This window comes from Gorilla gorilla, chromosome 12 (assembly GCF_029281585.2).
Source record: "Gorilla gorilla gorilla isolate KB3781 chromosome 12, NHGRI_mGorGor1-v2.1_pri, whole genome shotgun sequence".
NCBI classification, from domain to species: domain Eukaryota; kingdom Metazoa; phylum Chordata; class Mammalia; order Primates; family Hominidae; genus Gorilla; species Gorilla gorilla.
Genome location: NC_073236.2, coordinates 39,310,812 through 39,329,121, shown reverse-complemented (window position 1 = coordinate 39,329,121; position 18,310 = coordinate 39,310,812). Strand labels below are relative to the sequence as shown.

General features: G+C 46.8%; 1 protein-coding gene across 8 annotated transcripts in view; it reads left to right on the top strand.

Moving 5' to 3' along the window:
- Window positions 1-2,183: 2,183 nt before the first annotated feature.
- The window catches only part of RFX8 (regulatory factor X8), a 77,816-nt gene continuing 61,689 nt past the window's right edge, over window positions 2,184-18,310 (top strand). For 3 of the 8 annotated variants that reach the window (XM_031008114.3, XM_063695631.1, XM_055378424.2), the window contains exons 1-2: window positions 2,748-3,084; window positions 10,255-10,378. In XM_031008114.3, coding sequence (XP_030863974.3) covers window positions 3,011-3,084; window positions 10,255-10,378 — 198 coding nt within the window. In that variant the 5' untranslated portion in view covers window positions 2,748-3,010. Of the gene's footprint in view, window positions 2,651-2,747; window positions 3,085-10,254; window positions 10,379-18,310 lie in introns of those variants that run through there. The other 5 variants (XM_063695626.1, XM_063695628.1, XM_055378422.2 and 2 more) reach the window with 5 other exon arrangements.

The window sequence follows — 18,310 nt, the reverse complement described above, 5'->3', positions numbered from 1 at the left end:
GCTGCTGTAGGACCAGTATGAGAAGGGGAAGGAACCACGTTTCCCCCAGCCATTGACAAGGACCTGCCTGTCCCACTGCAGGAGTACAGGACTTAGCACTCAGGGCAAAGCAAATCAGATGAAGGAACCTCACGGGGCTCCCCCTCCGAATCCAAAGGGATGTGTTACCTCTCCTAGAGACAGGCTGACCTGCAGAGTGAGGCCTTGGAGAGCTCTGCCATATCGCCTCACCTCATTGCTTCATATTCTTTTTTCCTGTGGGTTCTTCATCGTGGTTGCCATTCAGCAGTCTTCTGACTCTGTTTGTTACTCATATACTTGGCCTCCCATCCTGATATGGATGCTCTTAAGACATGAGGTGAGGTTGAGAGAGGATGATGTGGAGTGAACTGTCCTCTACTGGGTGGCGTTTTAAAGCAGCCGGCCCTGAGCAAGGAAACTCAGCTGAGAAGATAAATAGGACTAACAGTGGCCCCATTCACTTACTGATTACGTCATTCCCACTCCCTTGCCTATCCTACCCCTACACTCCAAATGCCCCAGGCTTCAGGACCAGGCTGATTCATGGGGCAGTGCCCCAAAGGAGAGTCAGATGCCATCCCAGGTCAGCTCCAGTGACCTGGTTGAACTTCAGGGTCCAGGTTCTGAAAGTCCTGCTGTCTCTCTGGAACTGACCTTGGAGCTTCACCCTGGTGATGGTGTCCCTGTGGAAGGGAGGATGCTGGCCATGGAGATCTCTGGTGGGCCCCAGCAACTACCTTCCAGGGCCGGCACGTGGGAGGCAGTCGGCAGTTGTTTCCTTTGTTGAATCGATCTCTTTCCTGCTTCCAGAAGTGGTTCTCAAACGTGTGTGTGTGTGTGCATATTTTTGGGGGCAGACTTTTTTTAAAACTGTGGTAAAATACATATAACATAAAATTTACCATTTTAACAATTTATAAGTACACAATTCAGTGGTGTGGTATTAAGTACATTGGTATTGTTTTGCAACCATCAGCATCTATTTCCAGAACTTTTCATCTTCCCCAACTGAAACTCAGTCCCTATTAAAACACTAATCCCCCAACCCCCAGCCCCTGGCAACCCCCATTCTACTTTCTGTCGCTATGAATTTGACTTCTCTAGGGACCTCATGCAAGTGGAACCATGCTTTTCTGTGTGCTAATGTTTTCAGTGTATCTGTGTTGTAGCATGTATCAGAATTTCATTCCTTTTTAAGGGTAAATAATGTTCTAGTGTATGTATATGTACCACATTTTGTTTATCCATTCATCTGTCCATAGACACGTGGGTTACTTCTACCTTCTGGCTATTGTGAATAATGCTGCTATGAACATTGCTGTACATATTTGTTTTTGTTCCTGCTTTCAATTCTTTTTGGGTATACACTCAGAAGTGGGACTGCCGGATCATAAGGTAATTCTATGTTTAATTTTTGAGGAACGGCCATACTGTTTTCCATAGCAGCCGCACCACTTTAATATTATACATATTTTTTGAGACAGAGTCTCACCCTGTCACCCAGGCTGGAGTGCAGTGGCACGATCTTGGCTCACTGCAACCTCCACCTCCCAGGTTCAAGCAATTCTTGTGCCTCAGCCTCCCGAGTAGCTGGGATTACAGGCGCCTGCCACCACGTCCGGCTAATTTTTGTATTTTGGCCAGGCTGGTCTCGAACTCCAGACCTCAGGTTATCTGCCCGTCTCGGCCTCCCAAAGTGCTGGGATTACAGGCGTGGGCCACCGCCCCCGGCCAGCTGCACCACTTTAAATTCCCACCCGCAATGAACAAGAGTTCCAATTTCTCTACATCCTCACCAACACTCGTTAGTTTCTGTGTTTTAAATAATAGCCATCCTCTTGGGTATGGTTTTTATTTGCGTTTCCTAATGATTAATGATATCGAGCATCTTTTCATGTGCTTAGTAGGCATTTATGTATCTTCTTTGGATAAATGTCTATTCAAGTCCTTTGCCCATTTTTAAACTGGGCGGTTTGGTTTTTGTTGTTGTTAAGTCGGCAAATGTGTTTTTGATCTAGATTGAGAAATCCTTACCCGGAGACTCTGAAGCAGTTAGCAGCCACAGTAACGGCTGCATGACTGAGCTCTGACTACAACACAGCCTTGCAAGTGAATGTCGCTTAATACTCACAACAACCCACACAGTTCCCCACAAAGGAAGTGAATTTGGAGATGGCCAGCAGCTCCATGTCACACAGCAATGACACTGACATAAATGGCTCTTGAGGGCAAGGACTGGCAGGGCCTGGCTACAGATATGGGGACTCACGTTGAGGTGGCACTGCTCACCTGGAGCAGCACACTAGAGTCACCTGGGACCAGCCTCCTTAGAAGTCCAAATGCGCCCGCCTGCCAGAGAGCTCCGAGATTTTTCAAAACTCCTAGGTCCAGTGGTTTTCAGCAACGGCGGGCACATTAGCATCACCCGGGACCCTGAAAAAGCCGGTTGGCCCAGGCTGCCCTCGCCCAGACCAATTCATCAGAACCTCTTGGGGTGGGGTGGGGCGGGGCTGGGATGGGGAGCGGCAGCCGGGGTATCAATATGTTTGAAAACTGCTTGAATAACTCCAACGCTCAAGCAAGTCAAGGACCCCCACGGACTCAACACCGCGACCAGATTGGAAAAGGTGTAAGTTGGTGCTTGTTGTTCGCGTCCCTGTTTGATTGGTTGGTACGCAGGTGGGAAGGGCGCTGGGTGCGAGCGGGAGGCGGCTCCAGCCCACACCGCAGGATGCAGGGCGGGGTCCGCGCATCCTCGGCGGGGCGCGGGGGTTGGAGAACTGTGGCCTCCCGTACTCCCCGCGCGCCTTCCGCGCCCCTGGGCTCGGGCCTGGAGAACTGGGCTCCCGCCCCGCGCCCCGCGCGCCCCCCGCGCGCCCCTTTCTAAAGTAAACACCGAGGAGCGGCGGTGGCAGGACCGGTGCAACCCAGCGCCGCCCACGGCCGCCGCTCGCTGCCTGCCTCGGTGCTGCAGGCCCGGGGCCGAGCCATGGCCGAGGGGGTGCCGGCCTCGCCGTCGAGCGGCGAGGGTAGCCGGGGCCCGCACAGCGGCGTCATCCAGTGGTGAGCCGCCAGGCGCCTGGGACGCTGGGATGGAGGAGGTGGGGCCGGGGAGGGGAAGCGTGGTTCCCGCTACGGCTGCCCTTGGGACGCCGGGTCAAAGCCGGGTGTGAGGAGCGGCCCCAGGCCCAGCGCTTTCTGATGCTCGCCCTACGCAGCGCGGAGGGCCCTGCCATGCACGCACACGCGTAAAAGCCCCGGGCCCGAATCGGCCATGGGGCCGGGCTTCCCATCTGTGGCTTCCCCGTTGTCACCCTTCCCGCGGAAAGCCATCCGGTCTGCCCCGCGGGGACCCGTTGGTTGGACCCTGCTTCCATGTACATCCAAAAGCTCCTGGGCCTTGCCAGGGGAGGAGAAGCTTTCTCTCCCTAGATCCAGGATGGGATGTTTCCTAATTTAAAGCTTAGGAGTTTTTAGCTTTAGCAATGCATTCCGCATTGTGAAATTCACTTCCAGCTATTTAAGTCGAAGCAGGAAAAAAGGGAAAGAAAAATATCCTCAGCCCTTGGGACTGAGAAACTCATGGGGTTGCAGATCTTCTTAAATAGAAAAATAATTGAAACCAGTTCTAGGACCTTTAGTTTTACAAGGTGAATAACTGTTATATAACAGAGTACATTTTTCTCTTTTTAAGTTTCAAAGCATATTTCTCAGGGAAGACTTTTGAGAAAGTCATGTGAGTGAAACAAAAATGAAGGGCGTGTTTGTGATTATAACCCTGGCAGGCCTGAACAGTTACCACTTTCCTCCAAAAGAACATTTTTGACATGTCTTATCTTCAATGAGAGAAAAAAAATCAAATGAATAAATACTGAAGCACACAGCGTTTTTCAGTGTTACACAGCCGGGCTAGGTTTCTGCTACACTCACCGACCCAGGCCCCTCATGCATCGTTCTTAGAAGAAAGGACTCAGGATGCCTTTCAATGACTTCAGTTCGCCATTTAGTAAATTAGAGTTTCCAGGGTTTAAATTATGCTCCAGAGACTTGAAAGAATGATGAGACTGATTAAAAAATACCTGAACATCCTCCTAAGACCGTTTGTGAACTCACTTCAAATGGTAACCAGGGGGCCTATGATGGTCTAGACCAAGCTTGTCCAACCCTTGGCCTAAGGGCTGCATGAGGCTCAGGACAGCTTTGCATGAGGCCCAACACAGATTTGTAAACTTTCTTTTCCTTTCTTTCTTTTTTTTTTTTTTTTTTTTGTGACAGAGTCTTGCTCTGTTGCCCAGTCTGGAGTGCAGTGGCACGATCTTGGTTTACTGTGACCTCCGCCTCCTGAGTTCAAGTGATTCTCCTGCCTTATCCTTCCGTAGTAGCTGGGATTACAAGCCTGCACCACCATGCCCTGCTAATTTTTGTATATTTATTAGAGACAAGGTTTCACCATGTTAGCCAGGCTGGTCTGGAAGTCCAGACCTCAAGTGATCCACCTCCCTCGGCCTCCCAAAGTGCTGGGATTACAGGTGTGAGCCACCACACTGGGCCTTCATAAACTTTGTTAAAACATTATGAGATTTTTTTTGTTTGTTTTGGCTCAGCAGCTATCATTAGTGTTAGTGTATTTTATGTGTGACCCAAGACAATTCTTCTTACAGTGTAGCCCAGGGAAGAAAAGATTGGACACCCCTGGTGTAGACCATTTTAGCAGACAGTCTGACTTATTCAAGTCCCATATTACAAGTTCCTATCCCTATAGGCCACTCTTCAAGGTTGGGGGGCGGAGGCAATGGAAATAAGGGAGGGGTCACCGTTTCATTGGGGAGGACTTTTCTTTAGAAATCATCCAGTTGATGAGGTGGTATGTTTAACAGATCGTTGAGGCCGGGTGCGGTGGCTCAGGCCTGTAATCCCAGCACTTTGGGAGGCCGAGGCAGGTGGATCACTTGAGCTCAGGAGTTTGAGACCAGCCTGGCTAACATGGTGAAAACCCATCTCTACTAAAAATACAAAAATTAGCTGGGTGTGGTGGCGGGCGCCTGTAAATCCCAGCTACTCTGAAGGCTGAGGCAGGAGAATCGCTTGAACTTGGGAGGTGGAGGTTGTAGTGAACCAAGATTGCGCCACTCTGCTTCAGCGTGGGCGACAAGAGTGAAACTCCCTCTCAAAACAAAATAAAAAACCCAAAACAGATCGTTGGTACTAGTGGTTTTAACATCAACATCAAGAACAGCCTCTGGTATTCCAAAGCCTGGAAGGTGTTACCAATGCTGGAGGAGCAGTGGTGGGTAGTGCAGGGCGAGGGGTCTGAACGCCTGGAGACATCTCCATTAGCGAGTGTCTGAGTGAAAGACCAGGGAGGGGCCCAACTGTTGTCCTGTGGAGGAAACCTGCCATTTTCCACATTACTTCATTGTTTTGTCTTCTAATCAGTCGCTTGTTAGGACCCCAACATGTCTTAGAGACATCAGTGCCACTGTCATCCATATTGGATAAATTCTCCTAGGAGAAAGGCCCCAAGAGAGCTTGGCCAAGTCTCAGGGGCCAGAGGTAATAGAAGCTTTCTGTTTCATGGACAGGAAAGACTGCAGAAACGGGGAGAGGTGGGGTTAAAGCTCTGGGGAGCACAAAGGAATGAAGAACAGTGATCTGACTTCCTTGCTGGGATGCAGACCTAACAGGTCTGACCCCTGGTTTCGGACCAGGCAAAACCTAAGCATTATCTAATCCCAATGCATGCTGAGCCCTGGCTGTAGACTACATAACTATCTCCCACATAGACTTTTACAAATTTCTGCAGACTCTGTTGAAATTTTAAAAATACAAATTTATTTGGAAAGGTGCAGAATTCAAGGTAGCTTTTGATCGGCCGTATCGAAAAGGTACTATAGTTCCTAGTGTGGGGGGCTCATGACATTTTTCTTTGTTTGTTTGTTTGTTCTGAGATGGAGTCTCGCTTTGTCTCCCAGGCTGGAGTGCAGTGGCACAATCTCGGCTCACTGCAACCTCTGCCTCCCAGGTTCAAGTGATTCTCCTACCTCAGCCTCCTGAGTAGCTGGGATTACAGGCACGCACCACTGCGCCCAGCTAATTTTTGTATTTTTCATAGAGACTGGGTTTCGCCGTGTTAGCCAGGCTGGCCTTGAACTCCTGACCTCAGGTGATCTGCCCATCTCAGCCTCCCAAGGTGCTGGGATTACAGGTCTGAGCCACCGCGCCCAGTTGCTCATGACATTTTTCTTTAAAGAGTACTCAGAGGCTGGGCGCGGTGGTTCACGCCTGTAATCCCAGCACTTTGGGAGGCCAAGGCAGGTGGATCACGAGGTCAGGAGATCGAGACCATCCTGGCTAACACGGTGAAACCCCGTCTCTACTAAATATACAAAAAATTAGCCGGGCGAGATGGCAGGCACCTGTAGTCCCAGCTACTTGGGAGGCTGAGGCAGGAGAATGACATGAACCTGGGAGGCGGAGCTTGCATTAAGCCGAGATCGCGCCACTGCACTCCAGCCTGGGTGACAGAGTGAGACTCCATCTCAAAAAGAAAAAAAAAAAGAGTACTCAGAAAACGTGTGAAGCACTGGCTAAGTATTTGTGCTCTGAAGTCAGTAATCATCAGATTGTTCATCACTGAAAGCGAGGAGAACATCATGAACGGTCGCAAGATCTTAATAATCCACCTTGTCTGATGGCAAGACCAGGAAAATAGTGTTATTACGAAGCTAAGCAAGGAATCTAGTGATCTGATTCACTTCAAATGTAGACAGGCTTTATTCCCAGGTGTATCACCAAAGGACATTTTGGTGGCAGAGTATAAAACCCTCAACCAATGTCACCTGCCAGCAGTTCTGCCAGTCCCCATTCAGTCTCTCCTTGGAGCCCCAGGTGGTTGGAAGTCAGGCTCACCTACAGCAGGTGCTCTGTGTAGCCACTCTGCCAACATCAGCATCTTTCTTGCTTCCATTCCAGATTTTGATGGTAGACATAAAAATGATAATAATAAGAGCTTCTGTGTGCAAGCCACGGTAGTAGGCAGGTCATGTGCTTGTTTTCTGATCACAAAAACTCTCAGGTGTCTCAGAGTCAGAATGGAAACTTAGGCCTTTGAGGTTCAAAGCCCAGGGTATGTGTGTGGACACTGAAGGCTGAGGCAACTACTGGGTGACACTGAAGGCTGAGGCAACTACTGGGTGACAAAGTCCACTTTCAAACCTTCTGCTTGTCCGGTTACTGTATGCTGACTGGCTGCCACTGGTCAGTCTCTGCGATTTGGCTTAGAATGTTGGGCAAATGACCACAGACACATGGTCAGAAACAGAATGAATCTCTTGGAACTGCCAGGATCAAGGCAGCCACACAGGGCTCATGGCCGAAGGCAGCCCTTTCTTTACATGTGTGGCATAGAAAGGACTCTTGGCCACAGACCTTTACTATTATTCTTATTAAGAGTATTATTTGGCCTTCCTATTCCACTTAGGTAACAGGCAGGTTCGGTAGTATCATTTTGAAATTGGGAGGACAGCAATTCATAGAGACTTAGAACAAATGAGCGTCTGTCACAGGAAAGAACAATCAGCAAACATGGAAAACTAGAGTTCATTTTAAGGAGTTTGTATTTTTTACACTTCTTTTTTAAGGAGATAATTCCCTAACTAAATCTGGAGTAACTATGAATAAACAGAAGTGAGTTTGAATTGAATGCACATCACATTTTGCCACAGTTTCCTGGATTTAGCCAACATTTTTCTGTGATAACTTCCAATAGTGAGTTTTTCATATATCAACAAGTAGTGTCTTAACAAAAGAAATATAAACCAGGTGCAGTGGTTTGTGCCTGTAATCCCAGCACTTTGGAAGGCCAAGGTGGGAGGATTGCTCAACAACAGGAGGTCAGCACTAGCTTGGGCAACATAGTGAGACCCTGTCTCTACAAAAAATTTTTTTTAAGTATCTGGACATGGTCACACGCCTGTAGTCGCAGCTATTCAGGAGGCTAAGGCAGGAGGATCCCTTGAGCCCAGGAGTTTGAGGATGCAATGAGCTATGATTGCACCACTGCATTCCAGAGGGAGTCTCTCTCTCTCTCTCTCTCTCTCTCTACATATATATATGCGTGTGTATATATATATATGCTTATATATATATATATGCTGACTATATGTATATTATATATATATATGCTGACTATATACATGAATCTGCCACTTCCCCATCCCACCATCCCATCGATAGGTATCACCCTGTACTCAACCTTGAGCCAAATAATTGATGCAGTAGCAGCTGCATTTAAGCCATTGTGAAGTATCTGAAGTGTCAGGCTCCCACAATGATTTTGGGAAGCATCCCAGAAAAATCTACTTCTTTGATGCCTATGCTGGGTTGAATAGCATCCCCCCAAAAAAAACTCATATCCACCCGGAACCTCAGAATGTAACCTTATTTGGAAATAGGATCTTTGTAGATGTAATTAGTTAAGTTGAAGTCATCCTGAATTAGGATGGGCTCTAAATCCAGTCACTGGTATGTTGATAAGAAAATTCACAGAGATACTAGCCATACACGGTGACTCATGCCTGTAATCCCAGCACTTTGGGAGGCTGAGGTGGGTGGAGCGCTTGAGCCCAGGAGTTCAAGACCAGCCTGGCCAACATGGCAAAACCCTGTCTCTACTAAAAAAATACAAAAAAGAAAAACAATAAAATTCTCAGAGATACGGACACATAGGGAGAAGGCCGTGTAAGACACAGGCAGGGACTGGAGTGAAGCCGAGGAGCACCGAGGATTTCCAGCAATCACCAGAAACAAGGAGAAAAGTATCGAGCAGGGTCTCCCTCAGAGCCTCTGGAAGGAACCGACCTTGCTGGCACTTGGATTTTTAAGCTTCCAGCTTCCAGAACTGTGAGAATACGTTTCTGTTGTTTGAGGCCACTGGGCCTGTGGTAATTTGTTACCCCAAGGAAGCATTGCAGGGCCAGAGATTCCCCTATTCCTTATGTCCATGTGTCTTTTTTTTCTGGGAAGCCAGTGGGGTTAACAATTGTGACTATGTCCTTTAGTTCCCAAGGAAAGTAAATTTGGGCCTCAGTGTGCCTCATTCCAGAAGATAAGCTGTATACTACCCATATACCCATCTAGAGCAAAATACCCATATTTTTCTCTAGAAAAACAAATGCCAAGGAGACGTATTGTCTGTAAAGTCTCTGCTAAATAAATATTCCTCTCTGTTTAAGAATTAAACTGGCTTGCTTTGTATATTTTTTTTAAAGAACGATGGTCTATCCCACCGGGAAAGGAAGGTGGTGGCTGGATGTCACTACGGACACTTTCTGACCCAGGCCACCTTCACCACTCACCTCCACGCTCACATACTGCTGCTGGAATAGGCACCTGGCTGTCCCCAGGGGCCGGGGGTGGTCTGTGAACCTCAGCCAGAGCCCTTCATTGATAAGGAATACACTCTGCCCCCAGACCAGGAGCATTTGGGTAGTTGAAGGTCCCACTTTGAGCAGAGGTCACAGGCACTGCAGGTGCGTTCACAGGCACTGCTGCATTCGCTCTGTGCTGCTCTGGCTCTGTACCAATAGGGAAGAAAGCAGAGCAAAAGCACTCTGCCTCTCTTGGTGTCTCTTGGTGTCTTGCATTTTACACCTCATTGCAATTCAAAGAATCCAAACATAATGGCCTGCCCTAAACCACAGGGGTTTAAGAACCATGCAAGCAACTGCTTCAGAGGAACAGGGATCAGAGAGGGAAGGATGTGAAAACGGGCCCTGGGAAGCCAGGCTGGCCCCTGCGGTCACCTGCAGGGGTGATAGGACTTACCTGGGTATTGTTTTGTGTCTTATTCATAAAGTGGAATAAATAATTCTCCACTTTGTAGTTATGTAGCTCTTGGCTGTAACCTTTGTAAAGGTCTATGAAACAGCGTCTGCAGAAGTCCTAATTTGAACTTCTTTTTAGCATGCCAACCTGCCAGGAAACAAACAAAAACAGAAACACGTTATGGGCTTCTGATCTTCTAAAAGCCACGTCAATATACTTAACACTGGCCTAAGGACAAACGGGTACATAGTGATGCCAGTTGTGAGCCTTCGCAGGGATTCATCCAATAAATTAGACATGTTTCATTTATTGGAACCTCATACACATCTTGACCATTGATTTTGTCAAAATATTTTGCTCTAGAAAAACAAATGCCAATTTCCTCCTCCTTGTCCTCCTCTCCTCCAGGTTGGTCGACAACTTCTGCATTTGCGAAGAGTGCAGCATCCCTCGCTGTCTCATGTATGAGATTTACGTGGAGACCTGTGGGCAAAACACTGAGAACCAAGTCAACCCGGCCACCTTTGGGAAGGTAAGTTGTTGAAGATTAAGAACGCTCTATTCACTGAGTGCAAAAAAGGGAAGCAAGTTATTGGAGGAAATGTTGCAATGTATTTGAGTCTAATGGATTTTCAGTGGGTATCTTTGGCTTCCTTCCCACCAGCTGGTCAACATCCTTCAGCTAATTGAAGAGCCGTCCTGTTAGCCACTTCCCTTTGTCCACACTTCATAGTGAGGGGCCAGGAAGGATGAGGAATGGGTAGCACCTAAGGGAATGTAATTATGGCAGCTCCAAGCACTCCTCAGGGAGCCAGGTTTGCTGGCATGGTATTCCCTGCATAGAAGTGCCAAGCTCTGAGAGCCGCTTTGGCACCACACAAGCTGAGAGCCACTTTGTGATGTCAGACAACAGATGTTTCTCACAATTTGGTTGTGCTGAGAGAACTCATTGGCTCTTAAAATATCTCCTCTGGAGGTTAAGATCTTTTTTTTTTTTTTTCCGAGATAGAATTTCCCTCTTGTTGCCCAGGCTGCAGCAATGGTGCGATCTTGGCTCACTGCAACCTCCACCTCCCAGGTTCAAATGAGCCTCCTGCCTCTTGCATCTGTATGTCCAGGAGTGAACTTGCAGTGTCAGGGGGTGCATGGCTGAGTGACATCAAGGGATGTGGCCAAACCATTACCCTCCCCACAGCAATCGTGTGGATTTCAATTTTACCTACAAAATATTGAAATGATTAGATCCATTCTTCCAAACACAGTCTTCATCTTTGAAACTTCTGTTCATTTGTGGAAGTTCTACACTTTTGATAATCACAGAATCTTCTAATATGGAGGCTGCTCACATATTTGAAACAACTGTTCACCTCTCCCTGTCTTCCCTTTGCCTCCCTGCCCACCTGTTTCGTTATGACTTCAATTATTGATGTTTCTCTTAAAGGTGGCCCCAAGGGTGCAACCCAGTCCCTCAGATGTGCTCAAAGGTCAAGAGCACTTACCTTTTTTTGGCTACTGTTGGCTTTTATTTTTCTGTATCTGTTCCCTTTAAGCTTGTAGTCAACAGAAACAACCTTAAGTATTTTTTTCTAAAGAGTTGAAATTAAGGTAAGCCTCCCAAAACAGTCTTGTAAACTGTAAAATATTAATACTCTATATAAATGCAAAATGTTGTTGTTATCAGACTGTTATCACCATGTAATTAACTATTTGAACCCAAGAGTAGTTATTCTCTTATTCCTATTGTATTTTACCTCAGTTTTTTGTGTTTTTTTGTTTGTTTGTTTTTGTTTTTTGTTTTTTTTGAGACAGAGTCTTGCTCTGTCGCCAGGCTGAAGTGCAGTGGCACGATCTTGGCTCACTGCAACCTCCGCCTCCCGAGTTCAAGCGATTCCTGTGCCTCAGTCTCCCAAGTACCTGGGACTACAGGCGTGCACCACCACGCCCAGCTAATTTTTTGTATTTTATTTTAGTAGAGACTGGGTTTCACTATGTTGGCCAGGATGGTCTCGATCTCCCGACCTTGTGATCTGCCCGCCTCCCTAAGTGCTGGGATTATAGGGGTGAGCCAGTGTGCCCGGCCACCTATTCAGTTTTGACCTGCAGTTCTATTTCTCACCATATTCTTGAATCACAGGTGGTTCATCCAGTCTTCCCAACCTGCTGAAGTGGCTATGTTTGAAAAGTGTGTCTTTTATCAAGTCATCTTGCTAGGTGACTCTAAGCTTTTCCCAGTAGCTGGGAATTCCCCCAGCTGCTATCGTCCAGGTCATATTTTGCCATCTCATCACTCCAAATATTGGCAAACATCATCCAAGGCTGAGCTGAGTGCTGGGTATCCTGGCCCTGCAGCCTTTTCCCTTCCAGCCATCTACCACCCTTATCAGAGGGAAGTGGGTGACTTTGGCTTGACATGTTTTAGCTCCATGGGATGCCTACCTCCTTTTCTAACATAGCAAAAACTCTTTTCCACGAACTTTTAGAGATCTTTTTATAAGGCTGTTTCACCTTCATGGTAATTCTACTGCAAAGCATTAGAAAAAAAAGTTAAAGAGACTCCAGTGTGTGACTACATGCAGCTAGGAGGCATTTTTTATCTTAGTACTCTCAGATGCCTTTAGAATTCCTCAAGGTGCCAAGGCACTAACTTTCAGCTCTCATTGGAAATTTGCCTGAAAAATGGGCCACATCAGTTGAGCTGGTATTGGGAAAGGTCTCTGTGCTGCTGAATTTGTGACTAAATGGAGAAGGGAGGGGAAGGGAAAAGGATATGATCCCAACGTGTGTTTACAAGAGAAACAACAAAATCCGCAATTCTCACTTCCTCCCTCCTCCCCTGGGAATAGAGTCGGTTTCTCGCCAAGTTCCTGTGCAGATGTTGGAATGTTTCTTGCTCTTTGTGGCGGTACTGGGCATATGATGGGTAAGACTCATTCCTGGTACAAGTGATATTTTACATGGATTAGGGAATTTCCGGAAGGCTGACTTCCTCTTTTGAAATAACATTTGCTGATGTTTTTCTGATTATAAATGGACTACATCCCCTTTGTAGGAAATGTGGAAATTAGAGGAGAATGTGTAAAAAGAAGAAAATGAATGCCGGCTATCACTTCCCTGTCCAGAGATATAGGCCCGTGTGTGTAGTTCATTTGCAGACGTGCACACTCACTCATGCACACATATGGGACCGGCAGGAGCTGGAGAAGTAACCACATGGTGACTTCATCTTCCTGTTCTGTGTCTGAAGGTGTCCAGTGGCTGGTTCTTCCTCGGCTCCTGAGTGAGCATTTGAGCAATCAGCATGACCTTGCTGGAAACTCTTGGATGACACCAAGTCTTGTTGTCACTGTAACTACCCAACAATGTCATCAGTCTGATGCTTAGAGTATCCAGTCCCAGATAATATCAAAACTCTGAACTTGATTTAAAGTAGAGCTGTTTCCCCATCCCCTCCAGCTTGGTATCTTGCCACAGAGAACTAGGCCTGGGCTTCTTCCCTCCCTCTGCCTCCTCCCACAGCTCACCAGGTGTGGCCTGACCCCTCTGGGAGGGAGAGAAGGAGGTAAGTGGCTGTATAGTTCTTATTTCATGGCTGCAGACTCTGGGGGCAGGAGGACCCTGTCTCCCGGTGGTGGTGTTCAGGGCCCCCTTGGGACTGTCCCAGGGTGCATCCCCAGGCTTGGTGAAACACCCTTTTCAGCGGTCATGTGCTGCCTGGCCGGCAGGCTATCTCCCAGGGCTGCTGTGGCTGACCGCCTGTCCAGGGGGCCTCGCAAGGCAGAGTCTGGGCTCTCCCACATGCCAGCTCTTTCACGGAGAGGACGCAGCCATTCTCAGCCTGCACAGAGGGTGGATGAGCCGGCTGAACCCACAGCTGCACCCATCTCTTCTACTCTCCTGCCAGAGCCCTGCCCTCACTGCCCACCAGGAGTCTGAGGCCTCTCTTTGAGTGATTCAGGCCTGAGGGGGCCCACACCCCTCCCACACCAGGGAAGAGGGTGGTCTTGAAGCCAGAAAGCCCCTTATGTGTCCTCTCCTCTCTACCTCGTTGTGGGGGATTAGCGTTAAGGGCTTCTGTAGCATTCTATAACCACATTTCAGCTAAATGCCTGAAGACACAAGTTCCCTAGGGTATGTATCTCACAATTCACTTTATGGCATGTTATCTGCTGTCTTTTTGCCTCATCCTGTCATACAGAGGCTGCAAGGCTGGATGGATTGAAAGATCGATGTGTGGATGGGTGATGGACGGACAGATAATAATTAGACAAGAGGACCCTTCAGAAGACTTTCTTCTTCCTGATTTGATTTTTGTCTCCTCTTTGGGCCTTGAGTACTGCATGGCCTCTTATTGCTTCCTTACCTTCTGGCCACATATATTATAAAGAATCCTTTTGAGAAACTCTTCTTCAGTTATTTTCACTTCAGTGTGCTGTTTCCTATTGGGACCCTAACTGATAAAGATAAATAGGTAGATAGACAGACACACAGGCAGACAGACAGATAGCCATCAGGTAACATGGTAAAATTTTTAACAGCATCAAGCCTGGAATGGAACTTCTTAGATTGTAACCCTGGGTAAGATAACCATCTTGTTTCCACTTCATCATATATAAAGTGAGGATATTAATAATAATAATATTAATAATAGTACCTACTTCATGAGATTCTTTTAAGAAATGAATGAGAAAACACATGTAAAGAGAATAAAACAGTCCTGGGACATGGAAAGCACCCAAGAAATACTAATTTTATCATTCTTTTTGCCTCAAATATCATAAACATTTTCACATTAAGATATTTTCAAGTGCATCTTGTATAATAGCTGTGAAATATTTTGGGGGGTGTACCATACTTTATTTAACCATATCCCCCCCTTTTTTTGAGGCAGAGTGTCACTCTGTCACTTAGGCTGGAATACAGTGACATGATCTCGGCTCACTGCAACCTCTGCCTCCTGGGCTCCAGCAAGCCTCCCACTTCAGTCTCCCAAGTAGCTGGGACTACACGTGTGCCACCACACCTGGCTAATTTTGTTTTGTTTTGTTTGTAGAGACAGGGTTTTGCCAAGTTGCCCAGGCTGGTCTTGGACCCCTGGGCTTAAGCAATGCACCTGCGTCTCAGCCTCCCAAAGTGCTGGGATTACAGGTGTGAGCCACCGCGCCCAGCCTAACCATATCCCTTATTGGAAATATAGGTTGTTTGTAATTTTCCTTCGTTTTAAACACCATAAGTCCCCATCCATATCTGGTCATTTTTTTAGGATAGATCCCCACATGTGGCCTGCCGAATTGCTTTTTGCAACCAACTGTGAACAATTGCAGTCAGTTCCCATCCCTGATGATAATTCATGGTATTCTTAGACAAATTCATAACATTCCTACCCCAGAAAACTTGATGGGTAAAAATTAGAATGAGCTGTTTCTACTTGCATTTATTGGATTATAAGGTGAGGACTTTTGCATGCGCTTTGGTCATGTGTATGTTGTGTGTGTACATATTACCACCAGACCATTTTCTATTGCGGCGTATTTCCTATTGATTTGTTTGAGTTCTCTCTATATTCAGGATATAATTATTAACTTAATTATATTTTCTGCAAGTTATCCCGGTTGATTTTTTTATTTTAACTCTGTTGTATTTGCTCTCTATATTAAAATGAAATCACAGGATAGTCTGGGGTTGGGGTGACTCAGTATTATCAAATGTGCAGAGTATTATGTTGCTGGACAATCAGGCACTTTACTTCTGCTTTTCTCTCCCAAACACCAGATTATTTCTCAGGGCTAGAATCTGAGCCTGCTGCATACTTTCTCATAATTTCTATAGGTACTTAAGACGTGCATCTGGATTTTGCTTTGCAACTAAACATATAGGAAGGCTTTTCAATGATTTTCTTAAGTTAGAGGAGATGAAGTTGTCAGAATCTCTTGTTGACAATAAGAATTTCTAGCCTCTAATACTGCATTTAGATTTGGCTGACTTTTCCTTTTGTCTCCTGTCATTTTTCTTTTCTTTTTCTTTTTTTTTTTTTTTTTGAGATGGAGTCTCACTCTGTCGCCCGGGCTGGGGTGCAGTGGCGTGATCTCGGCTCATTGCAACCTCCACCTCCTGGGTTCACGCCATTCTCCAGCCTCCGGAGTAGCTGGGACTACAGGTGCCCGCTACCATGCCCGGCATTTTTTTTTTGTATTTTAGTAGAGATGGGGTTTTACCGTGTTAACCAGGATGGTCTCGATCTCCTGACCTCGTGATCTGCCCACCTCGGCCTCCCAAAGTGCTGGGATTACAGGCGTGAGCCACCGTGCCTGTCGTCTCCTGTCATTTTTCTCCTGTACATTTTGATTCTCCTTCCCTGAAAGACCCTCTGCATTTGGAGGCATGATTGAGGTGTTAATTGTGTCAAACTTGCCCTGCTCTTTTGTCTTGCCTCCCCCTCATCCCACCTTGTGTGGACTTCCTGCAGGAAGAGGTAGAACCTGGAGCCAGAAAAGAGGAAAAATGGTTCACATTTCCATCAAATTCCACTGCTTGGGAGCTAATTTAAAAAAAAAAAGAAAGAGGGATGCAACATGAAACCAAGCAGAAGCGAGGGCTGAATGATTATGGACAGGGTGTAGAAAAAGAACAGAAGTAATTACTTGACAGCTCCAAATATCGTGGCTTCCCTGCTCTGTGTTTTGTAATTTCATGATGATCCAGGATTTCCACTCTCAACACACATGTCATGGATGCCACGTTTGTCATGAACCTCGCTGATTCGGAAACTAGACCAGACTTCTGTTGGTCATAAGTGTAATGTCATGGCTCTCTAACAAAGTGCTGATAAACAAGATAGCATTTCACTAATCAAACCCAGAAAGTGAAAACAAATTAGGCAAACAAATGGATAATAAAAAGTGAAAATGGGGTCTGGCTTCCAAGATGGCCGAATAGGAACAGCTCGTATCTGCAGCTCTCAGTGAGATCGACGCGGAAGACAGGTGATTTCTGCATATCCAACTGAGGTTCCTGGTTCATCTTGTTGGGACTGGTTGGACAGTGGGTGCAGCCCACGGAGGGCAAGCTGAAGCAGGATAGGGTGTCGCCTCACCCGGGAAGCTCAAGATGTTGGGGGATATCCCTTTCCTAGCCAAGGGAAGCCATGACAGACTGTACCTGGAAAAACAGTTCACTCCTGCCCAAATACTGCACTTCTCCCAAGGTCTTAGCAACTGGCAGACCAGGAGATTCCCTCCTGTGCCTGCCTCAGTGGGTCCCATGCCCATGGAGCCTTGCTCCCTGCTAGTGCAGCAGCAGTCTGAGATCGACCTGCAAGGATGCGGCCAGGTGGGGGGTGGGGTGGGGCATCGGCCATTGCTGAGGCTTGAGTACGTAAATAAAGCAGCTGGGAAGCTCGAACTGGATGGAGCCCACTGCAGCACAACAAGCCCTACTGCTTCTATGGACTCCACCTCTGTGGGCAGGGCATAGCTGAACAAAAGGCAGTAGACAACTTCTGCAGACTTAAAAGTCCCTGTCTGACAGCTCTGAAGAAAGCCGTGGTTCTCCCAGCACAGCATTCAAGCTCTGAGAACGGACAGACTGCCTCCTTAAGCGGGTCCCTGACCCCCACGTAGCCTTACTGGGAGACACCTCCCAGTTGCATCCAACAGACACCTCATATGGTGGGTGCCCCTCTGGGACAAAGCTTCCAGAGGAAGGATCAGGCAGCAATATTTGCTATTCTGCAATATTTGCTGTTCTGCAGCCTCTGCTGGTGATACCCTGGCAAACAGGGTCTGGAGTGGACCTCCAGCAAACTCCAACAGACCTGCAGCTGAGGGGCCTGACTGTTAGAAGGAAAACTAACAAACAGAAAGGAATAACATGAACATCAACAAAAAGGACATCCACACCAAAACCCCATCTGTAGGTCACCAACATCAAAGACCAAAGGTAGATAAAATCACAAAGATGGGGAGAAACCAGAGCAGAAAAGCTGAAAATTCCGAAAACCAGAGTGCCTCTTCTCCTCCAAAGGATCGCAGCTCCTCGCCAGCAATGGAACAAAACTGGACAGAGAATGACTTTGACGATTTGACAGAAATAGGCTTCAGAAGGTCGGTAATAACAAACTTCTCCAAGCTAAAGGAGGATGTTTGAACCCATTGCAAGGAAGCTAAAAACCTTGAAAAAAGGTTAGACGAATGGCTAATTAGAATAAACAGTGTAGAGAAGGCCATAAGGGACCTGATGGAGCTGAAAACCATGGCACGAGAACTTTGTGAGGCATACACAAGCTTCAATAGCCAATTCGATCAAGTGGAAGAAAGGATATCAATGATTGAAGATCAAATTAATGAAATAAAGTGAGAAGACAAGATTAGAGAAAAAAGAGTAACAAGAAATGAACAAAGCCTCCAAGAAATATGGGACTATGTGAAAAGACCAAATCTGTGTTGATTGATGTACCTGAAAGTGATGG